This window comes from Lepidochelys kempii, chromosome 5 (assembly GCF_965140265.1).
Source record: "Lepidochelys kempii isolate rLepKem1 chromosome 5, rLepKem1.hap2, whole genome shotgun sequence".
NCBI classification, from domain to species: Eukaryota; Metazoa; Chordata; order Testudines; family Cheloniidae; genus Lepidochelys; species Lepidochelys kempii.
Window position 1 is genome coordinate 5,624,043 of NC_133260.1, and position 19,667 is coordinate 5,643,709.

The window sequence follows — 19,667 nt, forward strand, 5'->3', positions numbered from 1 at the left end:
CCGGGCGAGGGGCCTGCCCGGGGGTGGCAGAAGGGGCTACAGGGATCTGGGGTGAGCCCTGGGAGGGCGGCCACAGGGGGCTGGAAGGGGACCCAGAGCAGCCCACGAGCATCCACCCCGCCCCTAAGTGGGGCTCGCCTGGGCCCAAGCCCCTACCCAGCCAGGCCCCCCCGCTGTCGTAAAGCGCCCTGAGGCCCAGCACCGCTGGCGGCTGAAAAACTCCCCCAGAGTCGCGAAATTGCCGTAAATCGGGGGAGGAGCGGGGGAGAAGCCTCCTGTCTTCTCTCAGGCAAGCGTGCTGATTGCTGCCGGCACCCGTGGGCGGGGCTAAGAGGCCAACGCAGCGCCGGGGGGGCCAAATTAGCCAATCAGAGGAGAGGAGTCGCCCGTTGAGCCAATCGGGAGCGGCCAAGGGGGCGGGTGCCGGCGGCAGCAGGGGCGGCTGTGTTCCACGTGGGGCTCGGCGGGCTGTCTACGTGAGGGCAGGCGCCGGAGATGAAGCTGGAGCCGAGAGCGGCCGCGGGCGGCGGCGGGGGCGAGCGGGTAGGGCCGGGGGCGGGGACCGGGGTTCTATGCCCCCTCCCCCCATCTTCCCAGCCCGCCTTGGGGGCTCGTCGTCACCCCCTCCCCCCCGGGCCTGGCGGCCTCCCCCCATTGTCGCTGGGGCTGGGGCTGGGGGCAGAGCCGCGTCTCCTCCCAGCCCGGGCGAGACGCGGCCCTGGTGGTGGGGGCGGCGGCGGCATGTCCCCGCCTGGCCTGGAGCGGGGTATTTTCCGGGCCCCCGTCGCTGGGCCCCGGGCTGCCGCGTGTCGTGACCTGGAACCGAGCAGGGAAATGTTCGCTCTTCAGCCGCGCGAATGGGTGCGAGAGGCCCCGGCCGGCCCGGCGTGGGTTCGGGCTGCCTGGGGGGGAAGGAATCCCGGCCGGGGGCAGGGAAATCCCCCCCCCCCGTCACCCTGAACCGAGTAACCTCCCCGCACCCCGCTGTTGGGCTGCTGCGCTTCGTAAGCCCGGGGGCAGCTGCGGCGTGTGGCCCCGATCCTGCGAGTTGTCCTGCCTGACCCCGCTGCGGGAGCCTGGCCTGGGGTTGGGCGCTCAGGTGGGGTCCGTGTGTTTCGTCAAAGCTCCGGCAGTTTGCCGACCCCTCCCAGCACCGTCACCGTAGCTGTGCCAGGGCGAAGGAAACCAATCCTTGCCCAGAGGAGCTTGCCCTGAAAAGCCCCAGATCAAGCCGTGTGGTGAGGGTTCAGTGCCTCCGTGGTATTCACTGATATGGTGTGTGTGGCTTATTATATTTAGTTGTTAGACAAAGGCAGCTAGTGAGTCATTGGCCTGGCAGGCAAAATTCTTCCCAGCACTGGGTTTCTTGACTCTCCGTTTCTGCTCTGGGTTAAACATCCTCGTAAGTGAGTGCAATGCGGAGTAACTTGCATTGCCCCTCTAGATGTGGGCCTACATATTACAAAGAGCTGGGGCTGGAAGGGATCTTGGGAGGTCATCGATAGTCCATGCAGAATTCCCTCTCATTCTGAAAGATCCCAAAGTACTTTACAGAGGAAGGATGAGCCAACTGTTAGGATGCTAGGCCCAGGCCTGGATTCAATTCCCTGCACTGCCCCAGGCTTCCTGTGTGACCTTTAGGTGACAGAGTAACAGCTGTGTTAGTCTGTATTCGCAAAAAGAAAAGGAGGACTTGGGGCACCTTAGAGACTAACCAATTTATTTGAGCATGAGCTTTCGTGAGCTACAGCTCACTTCATCGGATGCATACCGTGGAAACTGCAGCAGACTTTATATATACACAGAGAATATGAAACAATACCTCCTCCCACCCCACTGTCCTGCTGGTAACAGCTTATCTAAAGTGATCATCAGCCAGCAGGACAGTGGGGTGGGAGGAGGTATTGTTTCATATTCTCTGTGTGTATATAAAGTCTGCTGCAGTTTCCACGGTATGCATCCGATGAAGTGAGCTGTAGCTCACGAAAGCTCATGCTCAAATAAATTGGTTAGTCTCTAAGGTGCCACAAGTCCTCCTTGACCTTTAGGTGAGTGATTTAGTCTCTCTGTGCCACAGTTCCGCATCTGTACGGTGAGGATGACAGCGCTGTTCTACCTCATCACTAAAGACGCTAAAAATGTGTGAAGTGGTTAAGCACTGTGGTATCCAAACACAGACACACAACACGCACAGTTGGCCAACGCGGAAAGAAAACCAGCTAAAACCTCTCCTTGCTGTTTTTCCTCTAACTTGAGTAACCGTGATCACAGTTGCGACATGTATAGCAGAGCCTCAAAAAGAACAGGAGAACTTGTGGCACCTCAGAGTTTTGAAGGCCAGAGTTACGAACTGACTGGTCAACCACACACCTCGTTTGGAACTGGAAGTATGCAATCAGGCAGCAGCAGAGACGCGCTCAGCCCCCTCCCCCCAATAAAAATAAAAATGTACAGTGCAGCGTTAACTGTAAACTATTGAAAATATAAAAGGAAAGTTTAAATAAAAAAAGAGTTGACAAAGTAAGGAAACGGTTTCTCTGCTTGTTTCATTTAAATTTAAGATGGTTAAAAGCAGCATTTTTTTTTCTGCATAGTAAAGTGTCAAAGTTGTGTTAAATCAGTGTTCCGTTGTTAGCTTTAGAAAGAATAACCGTAACGTTTTGTTCAGAGTTAGGAACGTTTCAGAGGTACGAACACCTTGGGAATGGAGATTGTTCGTGACTCTGAGCTTCTACTGGAGCGCTAATAGGGAAGACAGTCTGAAGTGACTCTTCTTTTAAATTCAGTGCCTCAGTTTCCCCCTCTTTAAATGGGGATAGCATTTACTGACCTCTCAAGGGTGTTTTTGTTTGTAAAGCACTTTTCAGAGGGCAAGGCTGTGGGTAAGAAGTAAAAGACGTTTGATAGTCTGATGGGGTGTATAAATTACCTTCCCGGGGGAGTGCCAGCTTCTCCATCTCATGTTAGCTGTGCTTCAACCCTCTTGTGTAAGGCAGAGAATTTTCATTCAGTCTCCATGGCCCATTTAGTCCTAGACTATTCTATGGTGGGTCTGTGGGTGCCAATCCTGGAGGTGGCTTGGGTATTAAGGTCCCCTTACGCATTAGGAACTGGGCTGAATCCCACCCAACCTTGAGGTTTCTTACTGACCCTGCTTTGGTGACTCATGCTTTCTCCCAGTGGCATTTATGATCAGATCTGCATGGCTTCTAATCGGCTTGTTTATGTCATCACAGGTGTTTGACAATGCGGAGGGAGACATGGAGACAGAGGAGGAGAATCAGGATCTCCCCAAGAAAGGCAAAGCCCAGGGAAGGAAAAGGGCTTCAGCCCCGGAGGGCGTAGTGAAACAGGTGAAACTCAGCCGGGCTGATCTGTACAAGCTGCCCACCAATGAGGAGCTGAACCAACTGAAGGAGACGGAGAACCTCTTCCATTCCAGCCTTCTCCGCCTGCAGGTCAGGAGAAGCCAGGGAGTCAAATGGGATCCACTTTGTGCTGCATTTGACCTGGTAGCCCGATTCTTTCCAGCCAGGAATCTGTGTTGGGGATTGGGGAGGCTTGGGAAGCAGCAGGTGGATTACGGCACTGGGAACTGCCGAGCTCCAGTCCCAGTTCGGCCCCAACCATGGAGTGAGTCCCTTGACCTCTCTCCAGTTTGTATAATGGGGATAACAACATTGAGCCTCTGGCGGCGGCACTGAAAGGAAATTTGATGGGTTTGTTCATTTGGGGTGATTTCATTTTCAGCAGGTGAACAAACGATTCTCTGATTCTTCACCTGCAACATGATGGGTAGACAGTAGCGCTGGCTAAAAAATGTATGAAAATTTTGGCCAAAAAAGTCTTAATTTTGGGGGATCCGAATTTTTTAAATAGATTTTTGTGCCTGAGATGGTAGTTTTCATGATGATATCACAAGACTGTTCCTGCTAGAAGCACTGCTGCTGAGCCCTCTCTATCTGCACGTTTCTACCGTCAAGCGAAGTGCAGGGTCCCGAGCTTTGGATTCTGCTTCTCTTGTTGGGGTTCCGCAATGTCCCATGGGTCAGCACTAGGGGAACCTAATTGCAGGATCAGGGCCTCCATTTGGGGGAAGAAGGTTGTTGGGGAGGCCCTTGATTTTGGCTGCTCTTTGGACATTGGCTTGACTTTATGAGTGAGTGCTGAATGTGTGCCTGGAATTGTGGATAGTGCACTGGGATGCCTCGGGTGTGGGTGGGACACATTTGCCTGTTGGGGGTGGGGAGGCATTGGACATCATTTTGGAAGTGTAGGAATGTGCATTTGCTGTAGAATTTGCAGAGCTAGATAAAATGGCCCGATGGCCTAGCAGTTTGTCTTGTGTTTATGGTCTCAGAGGCCTTGGGTTCAAACCCCGCATGAACCCTGGTTGGAAAACTGAAAAGTATATATGCACGTTATTGGGCTCAGTATAGGGCTAAGTGAGTGAAATTTAGTGGTCCGCAATAGACAGGCGGTCAGGGTAGATGATCTGAGGATCTCTTCTGATCTTAAACGCCCTCAGTTGAAGAGGAACAGTTCTCAGCCACGTTCTGTGCCAGCTTGATGGCTAGGCAGGCAAGCCCACACCTACCTCTCAGGCCTAGCTCCTGGAGGCTGCAGTGTCTTTTGCTGTAGCAGGGATTCTTTCCCTTCACCCTTCCCAGCCACAGTGAAACGGATGTCAGTTGAACCCGTTTGTTCTGGCTAAGCATCGAACAAGAGGGAACTGACATTTGTAAGTTTTCGTGCAGCTTAGCAATTAGCAGCAGCACGGGGACCGACATGAATTACCACTGGCCAGTGGAGGATGCCCCTTGGAGGAGAATAATTCGTATTTGGTATCATGCAACCATATTACCCGTATGTCCGGCTGCTGGAGAAACCTACCTGGCATAGAGGAGTCATTGAGAGGGGCTAGGAGCTCCCGTCTTACCGTACAGAGAGCGTTACCCTCTGGTCCCGACTGGGAATCCCCCTCGAAGGGCAGGATAAAAGTCAGCAGTGATTTCCATTGCTGAGGCTGCCCTTCACGGTCTCCCCTTCTCTCTGCAGATCGAGGAGCTGCTGAAGGAGGTGAAGCTAAAGGAGAAGAAGAAGCAGAAGATCGATGCCTTCCTCCACGAAATCAACACCCTGCTGAGTGCTGTCCCAGAGACCCTGGAAACTGATGTACGTCCTGGGGAGGCGACGGGGCTGTCTGCTTACAAACGAGCAGGGCTGGCAATGAGCCACTTCCAACCGGCTTTGCCCTTTGTGTTTCACGTGTCATGATTATGACTCAGCCGAGTGGTGCAGTGGTTCCAACCCTGCTGGGTGTACTGCTGCTCCCCCTCCGGAGAATGTTTCTGGGGTGCATAGATCCTGCCCTCCCCACCCTGTAGGGTCCTGTAGCTGTAGGGTCCATGGATATCATGGCTGGGATGTATATACGTATGATAGGGAATACAGGAGAGAGGACTGTGAAACAAAGGGGGAATCCCTGCAGGACCCATGTCCAGCCACTGAGTTACGGCCTTTGGTTCAGGGTCCTACACTCGCCCTTTGATGCTCTGAGCAGTATTTTGGTGGATGACCGAGTCCCAGCTCACTTGGCAGAGCCCTGCTCGTACCTGGGTGAGCTTAGCCATTGCTGGGATCTGGAGCTATTCTTCACCTCCCTCCCTGCCTTCCACAGCTCGCCGACCAGTCCTGGCTCCCAAAGGATGTGAAGGTTCCGTTCCTCCAGGTGCCTTCCAGCGTAAAGGGGAAGTTCCGCTTCCTGCCGCCAGCCACGGTGACGGTGGTGGGAAGCTACCTGCTGGGCACATGCATCAAGCCGGAGATCAACGTGGACTTGGCAGTGACGATGCCCCGGGTGAGGCGTGGGGTTGGTGTGGTGCCACAACTCTTCCCGTGTTCCTTCCGTGGCCCATGTCTTGTCCTGTAGAAGCTTTACGCTGAGTGCTTTCACAGGGTAAAGATGCCCAGTGCATGCAGGTCCCGGATTCTCTATCTAATGTGCCAGGCTTACCGTTCAGGGCTTAGATCAGATGATACATCAGTCTCGGGCCTTGCTTCGTGCCAGAAGTTGTTAAGGGAGTTGGACCTCATCCCACGGGGACTCCATTGTCCCCGCTTCTCCCAGTCTAACCAGATCAAAGCTTCCTGCTGCTTGATTTCCAGCATAACCTGTCCCTTCCTCCTCTCTGCTCCCTCTGCCTGGCTAGGGACTGGGCCTTTCCTTTGCACCCAAACGCATTGGCATTAATCTGGCTTCCTTAGCCACCATGTGGCCTGCCCTTGGCCTGTTCCTGAGCCTGTGTCAAAGAGCAGGTGAACCCTTTGCACCATTCACCTGCACTTGTAGTAGGTTATATGCCAAGAACTCGCATACGAGCACTTCGTGTGCCAGGACTTCCTGTCCCTCTTTTCAGCTCACTCCTCAGAACGACTCTGCCTTTTATGTGCCTGGCTTCCAGCTAAAGTGACCCACCTGGGCTGGCTGTCAGGGTGAGTCAGCCGAATAGCTCTGCGCTTCCCCGCAGGAGGCATGCGGTCTGCTAATGCTTGGCAGGCTGGCTGCAGTTTGCTGGCACTGTTAGAGCTGGAGTGGATGGCTCTTGGTTCTGCAGTGCTGTTTCTCTGCCTGTCACTTTCTCACCCCAGAGGTGGCTGCATGTCTACAGGGGAGAGAGGGGCATGTGTGCTGGGCTGAACTGGGCTCTGGAAGCATCAGAGATGATTCCTCTGTCCCCTTCTTGCTCAGGCAATCCTCCAGGACAAAGACAACCTGAACCAGCGATACCACCGGAAGAGAGCCCTGTACCTGGCCCACATTGCTCAGCACCTCTCCAAGGAAAAGCTCTTTGGCAGCGTGCGATTCACGTACATGAACAGCAACCATCTCAAGCCGATCCTGCTCCTGCAGCCTCAAGGTACCATGTCTGTGAACTCCCCACCCACCCGTCATTCCCCTAGGGCCTCCTGATCCCCAGGGCTCCTCTCACCTTGTCAGTGAAGTTGCATAGTTCGGTGGCGCCGTCACATCGAGCAATGCCAGGTCTGCGTGCTTGCTGCAACCCCCACCCCATATCACTGGCAGGGCTGTGCCCAAGGGTCTGAGACTGGTACCTGTGCGCACAGGACATGGGGCTGGGAAGAAAACTGGCCTGCAATCGACATTGATGTGAATCACTCCGGGAGCCGGGCTTGGCCTCACAGACAAGAGCGATCAACAGGAACTGGCAGCGCAGAGGCACTAATGGGACCGGGTTGCTCTGGGGGGCTGAAGACTTTGGAAGTAGCCCAGGCACCTGGGCAAAGCATTCGGGGGTGCGGGAATGGGCCTTCCGGTGTCATCCTGGGTCCTCCAGGAGATAGGAGTCTGTTTGGCTGCATTAGCAAAGGGCTGGAGAACAGTGGGGACTCCAGTGAAATGCCACAGTGTGCAGCACTGATGCACCCCGTCTGGTCCCTCTTATCTTGCTGCTTGAGCAGCATCCTCTGTGCCCATGAGTCTTTCCAGGCCAACTGGAAGAGGCCCACCCCGGCCTTGGAGCCAGGTTAATCCTAGGGTTGGGCCGTCGCTGCTGGGTGTGACGGTCGCTGCCAGGCGTCGCATTGGCCATGGGTCGCAAGCTGAGGGCCTGCTCTTGCAGGCCCAAAGTCTGGCAATGGAGAGCCAGGGGCGATTGGCGGAGCATTGGGGGCAGGACGGGAGGGTGCTAGGAAAGGTGAATGAGAGATGCGTTGTTCTGTGCCTTCCCTTGGCCCCTCCCGGGGATGGGAGTTCGGGGTGGCTGGAGACGTGGGCAGGGGCAACTAGGGGGAGTTATCGTCAGCGCTGTTGATTCATCGTCCTCGTTACCGATAACGTCTCCGTCTCCTGCTGGGAGCTCTAAGGAGTAAAAGGGAAAGGTCGATGATCTCGTCCCTCTAAGGAGAAGGGGGTGGTGGCCCCTTCCTGGGTTAATCCCCTGTCCTGTGTCACTCTCTCTGACCTCACTCCCCCTTGGTGCTTGCAGGTAAAGACGAGAAGCTGGTGACTGTCCGGCTCTATGCCTGCCCCGCCCCTGGCTTCTTCAAGCCCAGCCGCTTGTACCCCAGCAAGAACAACGTCCGGACGGCCTGGTTCCTGGAGCAGGGCTCCCCTGGAGAAGGTAGGGCTGGGACATTCAGAGTTGGGGTGTACGGGAGCTGGGTGTGTGGCTGATCCTGGGATAGAGGCCATGGGGGGGGGAGGGGAGCAGAATTTCCTGCAGGGTGGGGTCATGGTGTAGCCCGCAACAGAGAGAGGGAGTGTGTATGTGGGTTTCTCGGTCCCTGCTGGGTCTCTGGACCCACTAGCATTCCCTGCTGGATCCTGTCTGGTCAGTGGGCTCAGTACACCCCATATAGGGGCATCAAGTCACCGGAGGGTCTGCCCTCGCATTGCACCGTTTCCTTTCCCTGCTCGCTGCAGTCTGGCTAAGACCTTCTCCCACCACGATGGGGAAACAGCAGTTTGCTGCTCCCACCCCACAAAGCTGGGAAGGCTACAAGGCAGCACCAGCTCGAGTCTGCAGCCAGCCCCCGCTGCCGTCCTCCGGTGCAAGGGGTGTCATGTTCTGCAGCCAGCCCCTTGTGGCGCTGCAGGTTCTGTGGGAGTTTCTAACTGAGAAGGATGCGGAGGGTTCGATTGGGTTAAAAGTGCCAGTAACTTGTCTGACTGGGTCGGGCTGCCTTGTTCCCTCCCCAGGAGCTGCCGAGTCCCCCACTCCCCACTACAACAACTCCATCCTCTGCGACACGGGGCTGGAGTCCAACCTGCTCTTCCTCGCTGGCGCCGGTGCCGACTTCCCTGGCATGAGGGACGGAGTCACCCTCCTCAAAGTCTGGCTGCACCAGCGGGAGCTCGGCAAGGTAGCCTCGTCTGGGGATGGGCTGGCCTGCTCAGCTCTGCCCCTGCAACCCCTGTGTGTGTGTGGGGCCTGGCCTCTTTTATTCCCGCATAAGGAGTGGGGAAGGGATGGGGGCACGTTGTCCCCGGTCTGCTCTGCCTTTGGGGTGTGTGTGTGGGAGGCACACCAGCTTGGTATGCTCCCCGCTGATCTCCAATAGCTCCCTCCTGCCCCCGGGTTCCTGCTCTGTAGATAGGAATGGAAGGTGTGCAAGGTCGCTGCCCCATTGAGGTTGAGCTTCCTGGCCCTGTCTGGTCCCTGGTCCCTCAAGATCTCATGATGCTCCATTCAGACCAGTCCAAGCGATTGGTTCGCTCCCCTGGCTGGGGAAGTGTGAACTGCAGGGTGTCGCCCTGGGGCAGGCAGGCCCTCTGTCTGCTGTCTAGGGTCCAGTGATGGTCTCTGGCGTCAGCGTCTGGCCCTGCCACGTTCCCTTGCTGGCTGTTCTGGTTCCCTGGGGAAGGGGTTTTCGAGCCACAGGAGATGAAAGGCGCTTAGATCCCTGGAGCAGTCTAAGAGGCAAGGGTGCCCATGCTGGCACTGCTGGGTGAAGGGCAGCCGAAGCTGGCGTCGTTACTCAGCTGAGCCTGGCACTGCAGGGAATCAGGCTGCGTGCTCTTGGGCTCTCTGGAGTTGCCGTTGCATTTGCCAAGGCAGCCTGTGACTCCGGGGCAGGCCTGGAGCTTGCCCTAGCTTTGTGTCTTGTCTCCCAACAGGGCTTGGGGTGTCTCAACGGCTTCATGGCCTCCATGCTGGTTGCCTACCTGCTGGCTAAGCACAAGATCAGCCAGGGGATGAGCGGCTACCAGGTGCTGAGGAGCGTTCTGCAGTTCCTGGGTGAGCTCCCCGATGGCAGCACCTTTGGCTTGGATCACAGCCGAACCTAGAACCCAAAGGTGTAAAGCTGGCGCGTAAACCTAAGTGTGCCACGCAGCCAAGGCTGGGCTTGGAGGGGCCTGGAGGACAGATGTGCCTCTGTCCCTGTAGGATCCCCAGTTAAATGTCCTATGGCAGACTGGTAAGAATTCTGAGCAAGACCAGCCAGATCCTCTGTAGCTCCCACCCTAGGGTGAAGGCAGGATGATGCCCTGTGATTTGATCTCTAGAGAGAGAGTTAAGAAACCACGACAGTCCTGTTGATTTGATGGTCTGGAAACTTACAGCAAAATGCAGCCTTGAGCTTCACCCGCAGGGTTAAATGTCTGTACAGGGAGAGTATTTTAGAACCCAGTCCTGGGGTGCGGTACGATAAACTGCCCCCAGCACAGAACACTGACCCTTTCTTTGTTCGCAGCTACCTCGGACCTGAGTGCAACTGGGATCAGCCTGTCAAAGGACGCAGACAGCTCGCTGGTAAGGAGCAAGTGTGGCTCCCAGCAGCGTGGTCCGGTGGCTAGGATTGGGTATGGGCACCTGGGTTCTATTGTTGGCTCCGCTGTTGACTCAGCGTATGCCTGTGGACGAGTCACTTAACCGCTGTGCCTTGTCTTCTCTGTCCAGGGATGCAAATACCCCCCTACCCACTGTGCTGTGCAGGGGAACGGCCTGCATGGCACATGGGCTGTGCTCCGCGTTTGCGAGTTGCTGTTACTCTAAGGGTCTGGGTGGTGCAGAGTCTGTTGCTGCGTGTATCTCTGTGGGTGCTACTCCTGCGTGCTAAGCCACATGCTCTCTCTTCCAGCCCACCCTGGCCGACTTCCACCAGGCTTTTGAAGTGGTCTTCGTGGACCCCTCGGGGTTGGTGAACCTCTGCGCTGACATGACCACTAGCAAGTACAAGCAGGTACTGGCAGTGTTACGGATGGGCATCCCCATAGAGTCTCACCTCCCTCTTTCCTCCCAAGGCTCCCTTTGCCTGCTGTTTCCAGACTGGTCTTGCCAAGTGGCTTTGTCCTGGCACAGGCCTGTTTGGTACTAGGAGCCAATTTCCCCTTGCCTGGGATGCCCCTTCCCCTTTCAGAGTCAGAGGCTTTTCTATCCCAGCTGTAGTGTATTACAGACAAGCAAGTGTAGGAAGGATGCAGCTTGTGCGTTGGCTGCTTGTGCTGTGTCCTGCCCAGCAAGCTAAACAGGGTGAGGCCCTGTGTGTGCTGGGATGGGAGACCTCAGAGGAACGGGGTTCTGTAGGTGGTGCTCTTCCTATCAAGTGAGTGTCCCAGCATGGTTCCAGAGGTTGCTGTACAGCTTAAAGTGCTGTCTTCTGACACCGTGTAGAACCAGGCTTTCTGCCTGCTTGTGGTCATTGGAGATCTTAGGTACTTTTCACAGGAGCTGGGATCGGAGTATGAGCATCTACCCCTTATCCCTATTGTGTTTTCTCCCATTCCTTGTCGGTTTTCATATCACACTCTTCACCGTAGCATCTGAAAGCCTTCCAGTAGCGCACTAAGCAATGCGACTAGCATGTCGTGTGTTGGCTGGTCTCTCCTCTTCTCCCCAGAGTGAGCAGTGTGTGTGGTGGAGTGTCTTGTTTTGCTAGGGTTTTCGTTGTTGCTGCTGTTAAATGCACCTTTTGCGGCGTGTGCCGAGCCAAGCGGCTGCCTAGGCTGAGAGCTCACTAACGAGCTCTAGCCTGCTGTCCTTGATCCTTAACCCCTTTAGGATCCCATGACGAGTGGGGCTAACCTAGGGAGAACAGGGTTAAGAAGCTGGCTTCAAAGCGACCAGAGGAGCTAGTGGGCAGGGGTTTTGCGAGGGAGTTCTCCAGGTGAAGGAGGAGCGACTGAGTGACCCTGGGGGTGAGTTTGTCTGGTAGTTTGTTGTGTGCGTGCTTGCTTGCTCTGTGTGTGTGTGTGTGTGTGTTTAAAAATGATAGTGTGCGCTGTATGCTGAGCCTAGCGACCTGTGACAATAATCTAGGCAGAAGTCCAGCAGTAGAGTGGAAGCGATCCCGTCTATTGCACCGAATGCAGCATGTACAGTTACCTTTAAAACAAATAAAAGGCAGTTCTTCTTCACTTAGCACACAGTCAACCTGTGGAACTCCTTGCCTGAGGAGGTTGTGAAGGCTAGGACTATAATGGGGTTTAAAAACTAGATAAATTCATGGAGGTTAAGTCCATTAATGGCTATTAGCCAGGATGGGTAAGGAATGGTGTCCCTAGCCTCTGTTTGTCAGAGGGTGGAGATGGATGGCAGGAGAGAGATCACTTGATCATTACCTGTTAGGTGCCCCAGAGGGAGTGAACCTGGCGTTGGTGACTGTTGGCTGACAGAATACTGGGATGGATGGACCTTTGGTCTGACCCAGTATGGCCATTCTTATGTTCATACACTGCAAGCACCTCTTAGCCCTCAGAGACATGGGACTGTCTCTTGAGGCTGGGGTGCTGGAACAATTGTATAGTGGGGGTGCTGAGAGCCATTGAACCAAACTGTGAACCCTGTGTATAATGAAAACCCCTTCAAGCCAGGGGGTGTGGCAGTACCCCCACACCCCTAGTTCCTGTGCCTGAGGCCAGAGGGGCTAAGGGAAACAGAGAGGCACATAGATGGAAAAATCATGAATGGTGTGGCGATAATGAATAGGGCGGTGTTATTTACCACTTCATGTTAATACAAGAACCAGGGGTCACCCAAGGAAATTAACAGGCGGCAGGTTTAAAACCAACACAAGGAAGTATTTCTTCACCCAACACCGTCAACCTGTGGAACTTGTTACCAGGGGGTGTTGTGAAGGTCAAACGCATAACTAGATTAAAAAAAAGAATTGTCCAAGTTCAGGGAGGATAAGCCCATCAGTGGCCGTTAGTCAAGATGGTCAGGGATGCAACTCAATGCTCTGTGTCCCTAAACCTCCAACTGCCAGAAGCTGTGACTAGACGACAAGGGATGGATCACTCAAAATGGCCCTGTTCTGTTCATTGCACCTGGCATTGGCCACTGTCGGAAGACAGGATCCTGGGCTAGATGGATCATTGGTCTGACCCACTGTGGCCGTTCTTATGTTCATGTTGGAGAAGGCAGATCAAAAACTTGCTCCTTGCTCTTGGAGTGGAAAGTGGTGATGTTTGTGATAGTCCTTAGCTCCTGGGGCAGTTCATTCTGCTGTCTCTGATCACCCGAAGAGACGGTTCCGTCTCCTGCACAGACGAGCTTTACCCTTATTAGTGAGAGTTCCATTGTGCCAGAGGAGTGACGTCAGCCACGGTCTTCGTCCTGGAGCTGTAAATGGTCTTTTAGGTACCCTGGGTCCAGGCCATGGAGCACTGTGATGACAAGGACCGAGACCTTAAACTTGATTAGCAATTCTAGGGGAAACCAGTGTCGACAGCAGAAGGTGGGTGTGTTGTGCTCACCATAGCCTGTGGTGCTGAGCTGATATCTGGCAGCATTTTATACTAGTTGGAATTCCCTACGTGCTGTAGGTTTCATGCCCAGGTATGTTGCATTTAAACAGCTGCTGTGCTCCACCTCAGAGGTGGCTGCATTTCAGTGGTGTAGGTGAATCGATTCCTTTCTATTACTAGTGTTGTGTAAGCTGCTTTGGGCTCCTAGGGCAAAGGGCCGTTATTTAAAATTGTCTCTGTAGGTTTTTAAAGTGTATATAGTACTGGTGAACGTCTCTAGATTAACCGCTCTGAACTCCTCGAGGTGCAGACCATACTGCCACCCCCCAGGGTGATGTGAGGCCAGTGTCCGGGGCCCAAGATAACCAGTCACGGGGAGGGGGAACTGATGCTTCTAGCTGGCCATGCAGAGACACCGTTGGACGCGATAAGGGATCCAGGTCCCGCTCCCCAGGCACGGCTGTTCCTGGTTCTAGCCCAGAACTGTGTGTGATGCTTTAGAGATGGATGTGAGAGCTCAGCACAGGCACCTTGTGCCTTCTCCTTCCTAAGCCTAATTGTCTCCACCCTGGAGTCATTTTATTTAGGGTTCGTCCTGCCCAACAGTGAGATCTGGGGCCAAGGATTGGCTGGGCTCAGAGCCAGGACTACCTCTGGGCTCCTCCCAGATCGGGGTGGGGTGTGGGTTGCAGCTGGGCTGCAGATGACTGGGCAGTCAGGGTGCCCTTGGGCGCTGAAGGACCTATGCTCAGGCTGCCAGTGGAATGAACTCTCCCCTATTCTCCGTTTACAACTGCCCCTCCCTCAGGTCCAGTTCGAAGCCAAGCGCTCGATGGAAGTCCTGGACGACCGAACGGTGGATGGATTCCAGTTGCTGCTTATGACCCCCAAGCCTCTAATCAGGACCTTCGACCACGTCTTCCAGTAAGTCTGGTTGCCGTGGCTTGGGGACGGCGTGCGGGGGATTAGTCAGAGAGCAGCTGGCTGTCCCAAGCTCAGCACGGGATGCTGGCAAAAGCGCAGCGCAGATGCGGCCCGGTAACTTAGGTCATCATTTGCTCCCTCCCCCCAGCTGCCTCCCACTCCCCCTGCAGACCCTGCTCCCCCCGCCTCAGAAAGGGTGTGCTATGCACACATCCCAGCAGTTTGGTTTGGCTAGCCTAGGTGGCCATTTCAAGGTCTGATCTCCCCTGAGCCACGAGGGCTGGGAACTCCAGTACATGCTGGGAGAGAGCTGGGAATCCCAGCTTAGCTGGTGCACGCTGTATCAGACTTTACCTCGCCAGCTGGATGATGCTGGGTGCACTTGATCCCTTGACTGTGGCCCAGTTCCTGGCCCGTGACCCCCTCCCTGCATCCCTCCTACCGTGGGAGCATTCTGCAGGTGCCACTGTCTTGAAGTGGCTTGGCAGGGGGAAGCCCAGGGGCGTTTCTCAAGGTGACTGAGGCTCTCTCCTCCCTCGCTGCAGCCTGAAGCACGTCTCCAAGCTGCAAGGGGCCTGCAAGAAGATGCAGCTGCTGAATGAGCTGATGGATCGAGGCGGGAACTACGTAGCTGCGGCCCTGCCCTTTGTCACCTCCCTGCTGGCGCGAGGGCTGGCCGGGAGGGTGCTGCTGCTGACGCACTCCCTGCCCCAGGCACCGCAGGTAACCCCCCCATCTTCTCAGAGCCTCCTGTGCAACGCAGCAGCTGCTTCTCTGATAGCTCCCTCTCCTGCCGACTCTTCCCTCGGGCCTCCTGACTCCTTCCATTGCTGTACTGCCTGGGGAAAGGTGGGAAGGGAGAGTCCTTGCCCTGTGCCCCTCTCAGAGGGGGCTGGCTAGCTCAGGGGGCTGGGGCTGCAGCCTATTGTGCCTTTCGCATCTAGGCTGCTGGTTCAAATCCAGCCCAGGGTCAAAAGTTGTAGCTGTTTGCTGACCAATTCGGGTGAAGCTCCGTCCAGTTCCTGGCTGTCCTGGCTTGGTGGTCTCAGCAGAGAGGCCATGGGGATTGCACCCCCCTTTTTCCTCTCTCGGTGGGGTCCCTTCAAGGCAGGGATTGAGACCCGTTGGTGATGGGGGTAGTGAAAGAACTTGCATTGCTGGGCTGTAGCTAATCTGGATGACCAAACCGCTGCTTGGCAGCACTACAGCAGAAGCTGGTATGGGGCTCTTGCATGGGGGAGAGGTTTTGAGTGCATGGCTGCCCTGCCTGCCTGGCCCCAGAGGGCAGGGATTCTGGGTAGCAGCACGGCTGGGGGGAATCTACCCAGCAGAGGGGGAGTGGTGCCCGGGCAGGTGCCGCTCTGCCAAAGGTGGTTCCGTTCATGCTGTGTTTCCCGTTTCTCCCCAGTGGCCTATCAGCGCCGAGCCCCCGAAGCACAAGGATGCCGGACACCTGTCATTCGGGCTCTTGCTCACCCCTGAGTTTGCCACTAGCATTCTGGAGAAGGGACCAGAGGCAGATCGACCAGAGGTGAGGGCGAGGCTGCTCCTACCCAGGGTTGGGAGGGTGGCGCTTACATTGCAGTAGCCCCTGGAAGCCTCGCTCAGGGTTCTGTCCTGCTAGGTGCTGAACAAAGGGCTAACAAAAGCCGGTTTTCTGGCACAAGCAGCTTATGACGCACGTACCAGAGACCGCAGAGAGATGCGGGTGGAGGAGCAGGTGATGGCAGACGATCGTCATGCTAAGCAGCGGCCCCAGCTCGCTGGCTGCCGAGTAGTCTGTCGGCATTGCAGCAAGGGCCAGTTAAAGAGGGGTCGGAAGGAGGCTGGCGTGGCGGCTTTGCGGGTGTCTACCGGGAGCACCGTCCCGGTGTAGGGGCAGGCTGGTAGGAAGTGCCAAGGTGTCGGGAAGGGAAATCGGACACGGCGACTGGCAGCAGTGGCAAAGCAGAGAGGGGAGCCGAGCCCTCGCTATCGGTTTGTGGGTGGCGATGGGGGAGGCAGAGCTAAGGTGCGGGGAGCAATACACTGTGTGTGTTTGTGCTGGAGGAGGGGATGCCTGGGGAGGGATGCAAAGAGGGGACCATGCACTCAAAGGGATGAGTCTGGAAGAGGAGCGATGGAGCTGAACTGAGACCTTGCACCTGGTCTCTTCCTCCACCCCGCTCCGGGGATCGGACCCGACTCTGACGTAATAACAGGGAAAATCCTCAGGCCTTTGAGCAGTTCCACAGGCTGGGGGGGGCGCGGTCTCTGCTGCATCAGCTTTAGCCACATCCTGGGCATACGGGGGCGCTGGGGCATCACTGGAATAGGTCTGAGGGCTGTGGTCACTCCCTAGCAGGCTCTTTCTGCCTACCATGGCCCTGTGTGCCCGACTCTGATCAGTCCGTTTTAGTGGCTGCGGTGCCCCAGGGCACAGTCTGAGCTTTCCATGTGCGCCCTGCCAGCTTGTGTCTCCATGACCAGGAGGGGCCCCGCCTCCATGGATGGGGGGCGTTCCATCTCCAGGGCCTTGCTAACAAGGTTGGCAGCCAGATAGAGGGGTGGCTTTTGAATGCCTGTCTAGAGGGAACTGGCCTGAGACACCCACACCAGACATGAGGTGGTAAGAGCTGGCAGTTGCAATCGCCATGGGCTGCATTCGCATCCGCGGCTTGCTCCCCCAAGCCATGCTCTGACCGCTCTCTCCGCAGGCTGCCGAGTTCCGGAAGTTCTGGGGGGAGAAGTCTGAGCTAAGGCGGTTCAAGGACGGCGCTATCTGCGAGGCCGTGGTATGGGGCGCGGAAACCATGTGCCAGAAGCGCCTCATCCCTGAGCAGATTGTCAAGCACCTGCTTTGTCTGTGAGTAGGGTGTGACCGCCGTGCTGCCTGGTCAGGAGCACTATGGAGCTGGGGGGTCAGCTGATTACACTCTTCTCAGACACAAGTTACTGGGCTCAGGATAGGGGTAACTGGGTGGGGTTTGAGACTTGAGGACGCTGACATCAGTTAGTCACCGTTACCCCATCAATACAGCCAGGGCTGTTGGGAGTAGGGACTCCTGGATTCTATTCCTAGCTCTGCCACTGGATCTATGTGACCTTAGGGCGGTGGGGGGAGTCGCCTTGCACTTCCGTGGCTCAGTTTCCTTATCTCTACAAGGGAGATTTTACCTGCTTGTAAAGTTCTCTGAAATCTTAAGATGGCAGGTGCTGTATCCGTGCAGGGTGTTCATCCACCCAGTGCTCTGAACACCTGCAATTGGCAATTTAGGCTTAGTGTCCAAAAACGAGACCCTCGCCCGGAACTAAAAGCTTCCCTTGGCTCTACTGATCCCTTCGTGCCCCGCCCCGCAGAGATCTGAGAACAGCAGCTGCAGCTTGCAGTGCTACTGGCAGGTTGGGAGGTTTGGCTGTGAACTCAGCAAGCCTGTAGTTCTCTGAGTTCTTCCAGTGGTTCTGAACCCATGCTCCTTTGGGTATGTTCCTGATAATGCCTTGTCCTGGGCGGGGGAGAAACGAAGTGACCATCTCGTAACCCTAACCTTCCTTGGGTGATGAATTCCCAGGGCTCCAGCAGGCGCTCACCGGTGATGGGGGGTGGGATTTCTGCAGGAGGCTGGACTTCCGAGGGTGGGGCCACGTGCATCTCACAGCTCCTCTTGCTTTGGTTTGTCTTTGTAGCCATGCAGATATTCCTGAATCCTCTATCTGCTACACAGGAGCTGTGCTGGAGTCTGTGATCAGAGTTGGGCGAGAGGTGAGGTCTTGTCTAAAATCGCAGGACTGGCGCAGGAGGTTTCTCTCTGGCGTTTGTGGAAGGAGGCAGGGTGTGAGGGGTGTAGCTCTGGGGCCTAGAGACTCCTGGCTTGCTACTTGTGAGATGCTGAGGTTAACAAAAGGACAGGAAATGTACCTGTCTGAACACTCAGTGAGGCCCTGAGCCAGTGCAGCAAATTAATTGGTTCTGTGGCTGTCTCATAATCCTTTCCTGCAGTCCCCCTGCTATTCCAGCCCTGAGGCTCCCCACACAAACACCGCCTCCTGTCGCCCTCGATCCTGACCCAGAACCTTCCTGCTTTTCCAGCTGTGGGGCTCCCTGTCACCTCTTCCCCTTTGAAATCCACACTGTCCTCTGTTATCTCCAGGTCTGCGACTAGCTTGCCTTGCTCTAGTTCCTGTAACCTCCTTTCCTTCCCCTCCATTCTCTCCAGGATTCTGCTGCTAACGTCCTCTACAGCTGTTCAGTCCCCTCTCTTCCATTCTCCAACCTCCTGCTGGCTCCCTGTCTGTGCCCCCATCCAAGCCAAGTGCCTCCTCCTTGACCTTTAAGGAGCTATGTAATCTCACCCTGCCTATGTCCCTTGTGCCCCTCCCAGTTCTCTTCTCTGTCTCCTCTTCACATCCCAACCCCTAGGGAAAGTCTCATGCTTCTTCTTGGTACCCTCCTCTCCTCCAAATCCCTCCCTAAAACTCACTGCATATGTTCTTTCCTCCAGGAGCCATTCTCTCTCTCTCTCCCATCTGAGAATAGCCCTCCTGGGGCCTTCATAGCCTAAGTTTCCCATCTCGTCTATATTAAGTTCATCAGGGTAGGGAAAGTGTGTCTCCCTGTGAAGGGCTGTGTAAGTTTAGAGCACTATATCCATGACTTTTGCTGCCCGTGCCAATCCCCACTCCAGAGCTGGCCCTGGTCTGTCTGTTGCAGGTAGAATATCATTGTTGCTCGGCATGTTGGCTCCAGCAGCTGGGCTCCTGTCTTCGAGAAGCTGTTCCAGCCTTGGCTGTCGGGACTGATTTATTACCACAGGGAAGGCTGTGTGATTTTCCCCACCGGCACCAAGCATGTTATTGAAATGTTCCACAGAAAAGTTTCTTTTTAGTGAAAAATCCAAAGCAAAAATACTTCAGCCAAAACCAGCAGTGTTTTGATTGGAAAATGGTGCCATGCTGCCTCATGGGAGTTGTAGTTTGGATTCCTCATACTTCCATTCTCCTCTATAGGCCCAGCTCTCTGGTTGGACTACATCTCCCATGATGGACCACAGTCTCCCCGTCTCTCTTCATCATGGGAGTCCTTGGGAGATGCAGCCCAGCTGAGGAGCCCAACCCCTAGAGGAGAATGGGCACATGAGGAAACCAAACTACATCTCCTATGAGGCACCAAGCTCTCTTGATGCAGGATATCTAAATAGAAATATTTCAGGTTTTAGACAAAATAACTTGATTTTGGGGTGTTTGATTTTTGCAACCAAAATTCAAAATTTTCCACAGAAAACAGATGCTTTTTGTTGAAAAACATCTTTTAATCAAAAATCAAATTTTCTGTTGAAAAACAATTTAGATGGAAAACTTTCACCCAGCCCTACTGCTTGCCTTAAAAGCTGTAAAAGCACCGTCGGAAGCGGTCCTGCCATGACCCTGGGGGATGGATTTGATGGGACCCATCTCTAATTTCCATAATCCAAAGCAGATTTGCACAGAGTTGTTTATTGTATCACTAAGGCTAAGATTATGTCATGGAGGTCATGGATTCTGTGACTTCCAG

At 55.1% G+C, this 19,667-nt stretch overlaps 1 protein-coding gene across 5 annotated transcripts in view; it reads left to right on the forward strand.

Moving 5' to 3' along the window:
* Nucleotides 1-461: 461 nt before the first annotated feature.
* The window catches only part of NOL6 (nucleolar protein 6), a 74,087-nt gene continuing 54,881 nt past the window's right edge, over nt 462-19,667 (forward strand). For 2 of the 5 annotated variants that reach the window (XM_073343403.1, XM_073343407.1), the window contains exons 1-15: nt 462-543; nt 3,237-3,458; nt 5,059-5,175; nt 5,681-5,860; nt 6,752-6,920; nt 8,010-8,144; nt 8,723-8,886; nt 9,641-9,761; nt 10,219-10,277; nt 10,606-10,707; nt 14,022-14,137; nt 14,683-14,860; nt 15,546-15,668; nt 16,834-16,982; nt 17,804-17,879. In XM_073343403.1, the coding sequence (XP_073199504.1) occupies nt 496-543; nt 3,237-3,458; nt 5,059-5,175; nt 5,681-5,860; nt 6,752-6,920; nt 8,010-8,144; nt 8,723-8,886; nt 9,641-9,761; nt 10,219-10,277; nt 10,606-10,707; nt 14,022-14,137; nt 14,683-14,860; nt 15,546-15,668; nt 16,834-16,982; nt 17,804-17,879 (1,959 nt within the window). In that variant the 5' untranslated portion in view covers nt 462-495. The other 3 variants (XM_073343406.1, XM_073343405.1, XM_073343404.1) reach the window with 3 other exon arrangements.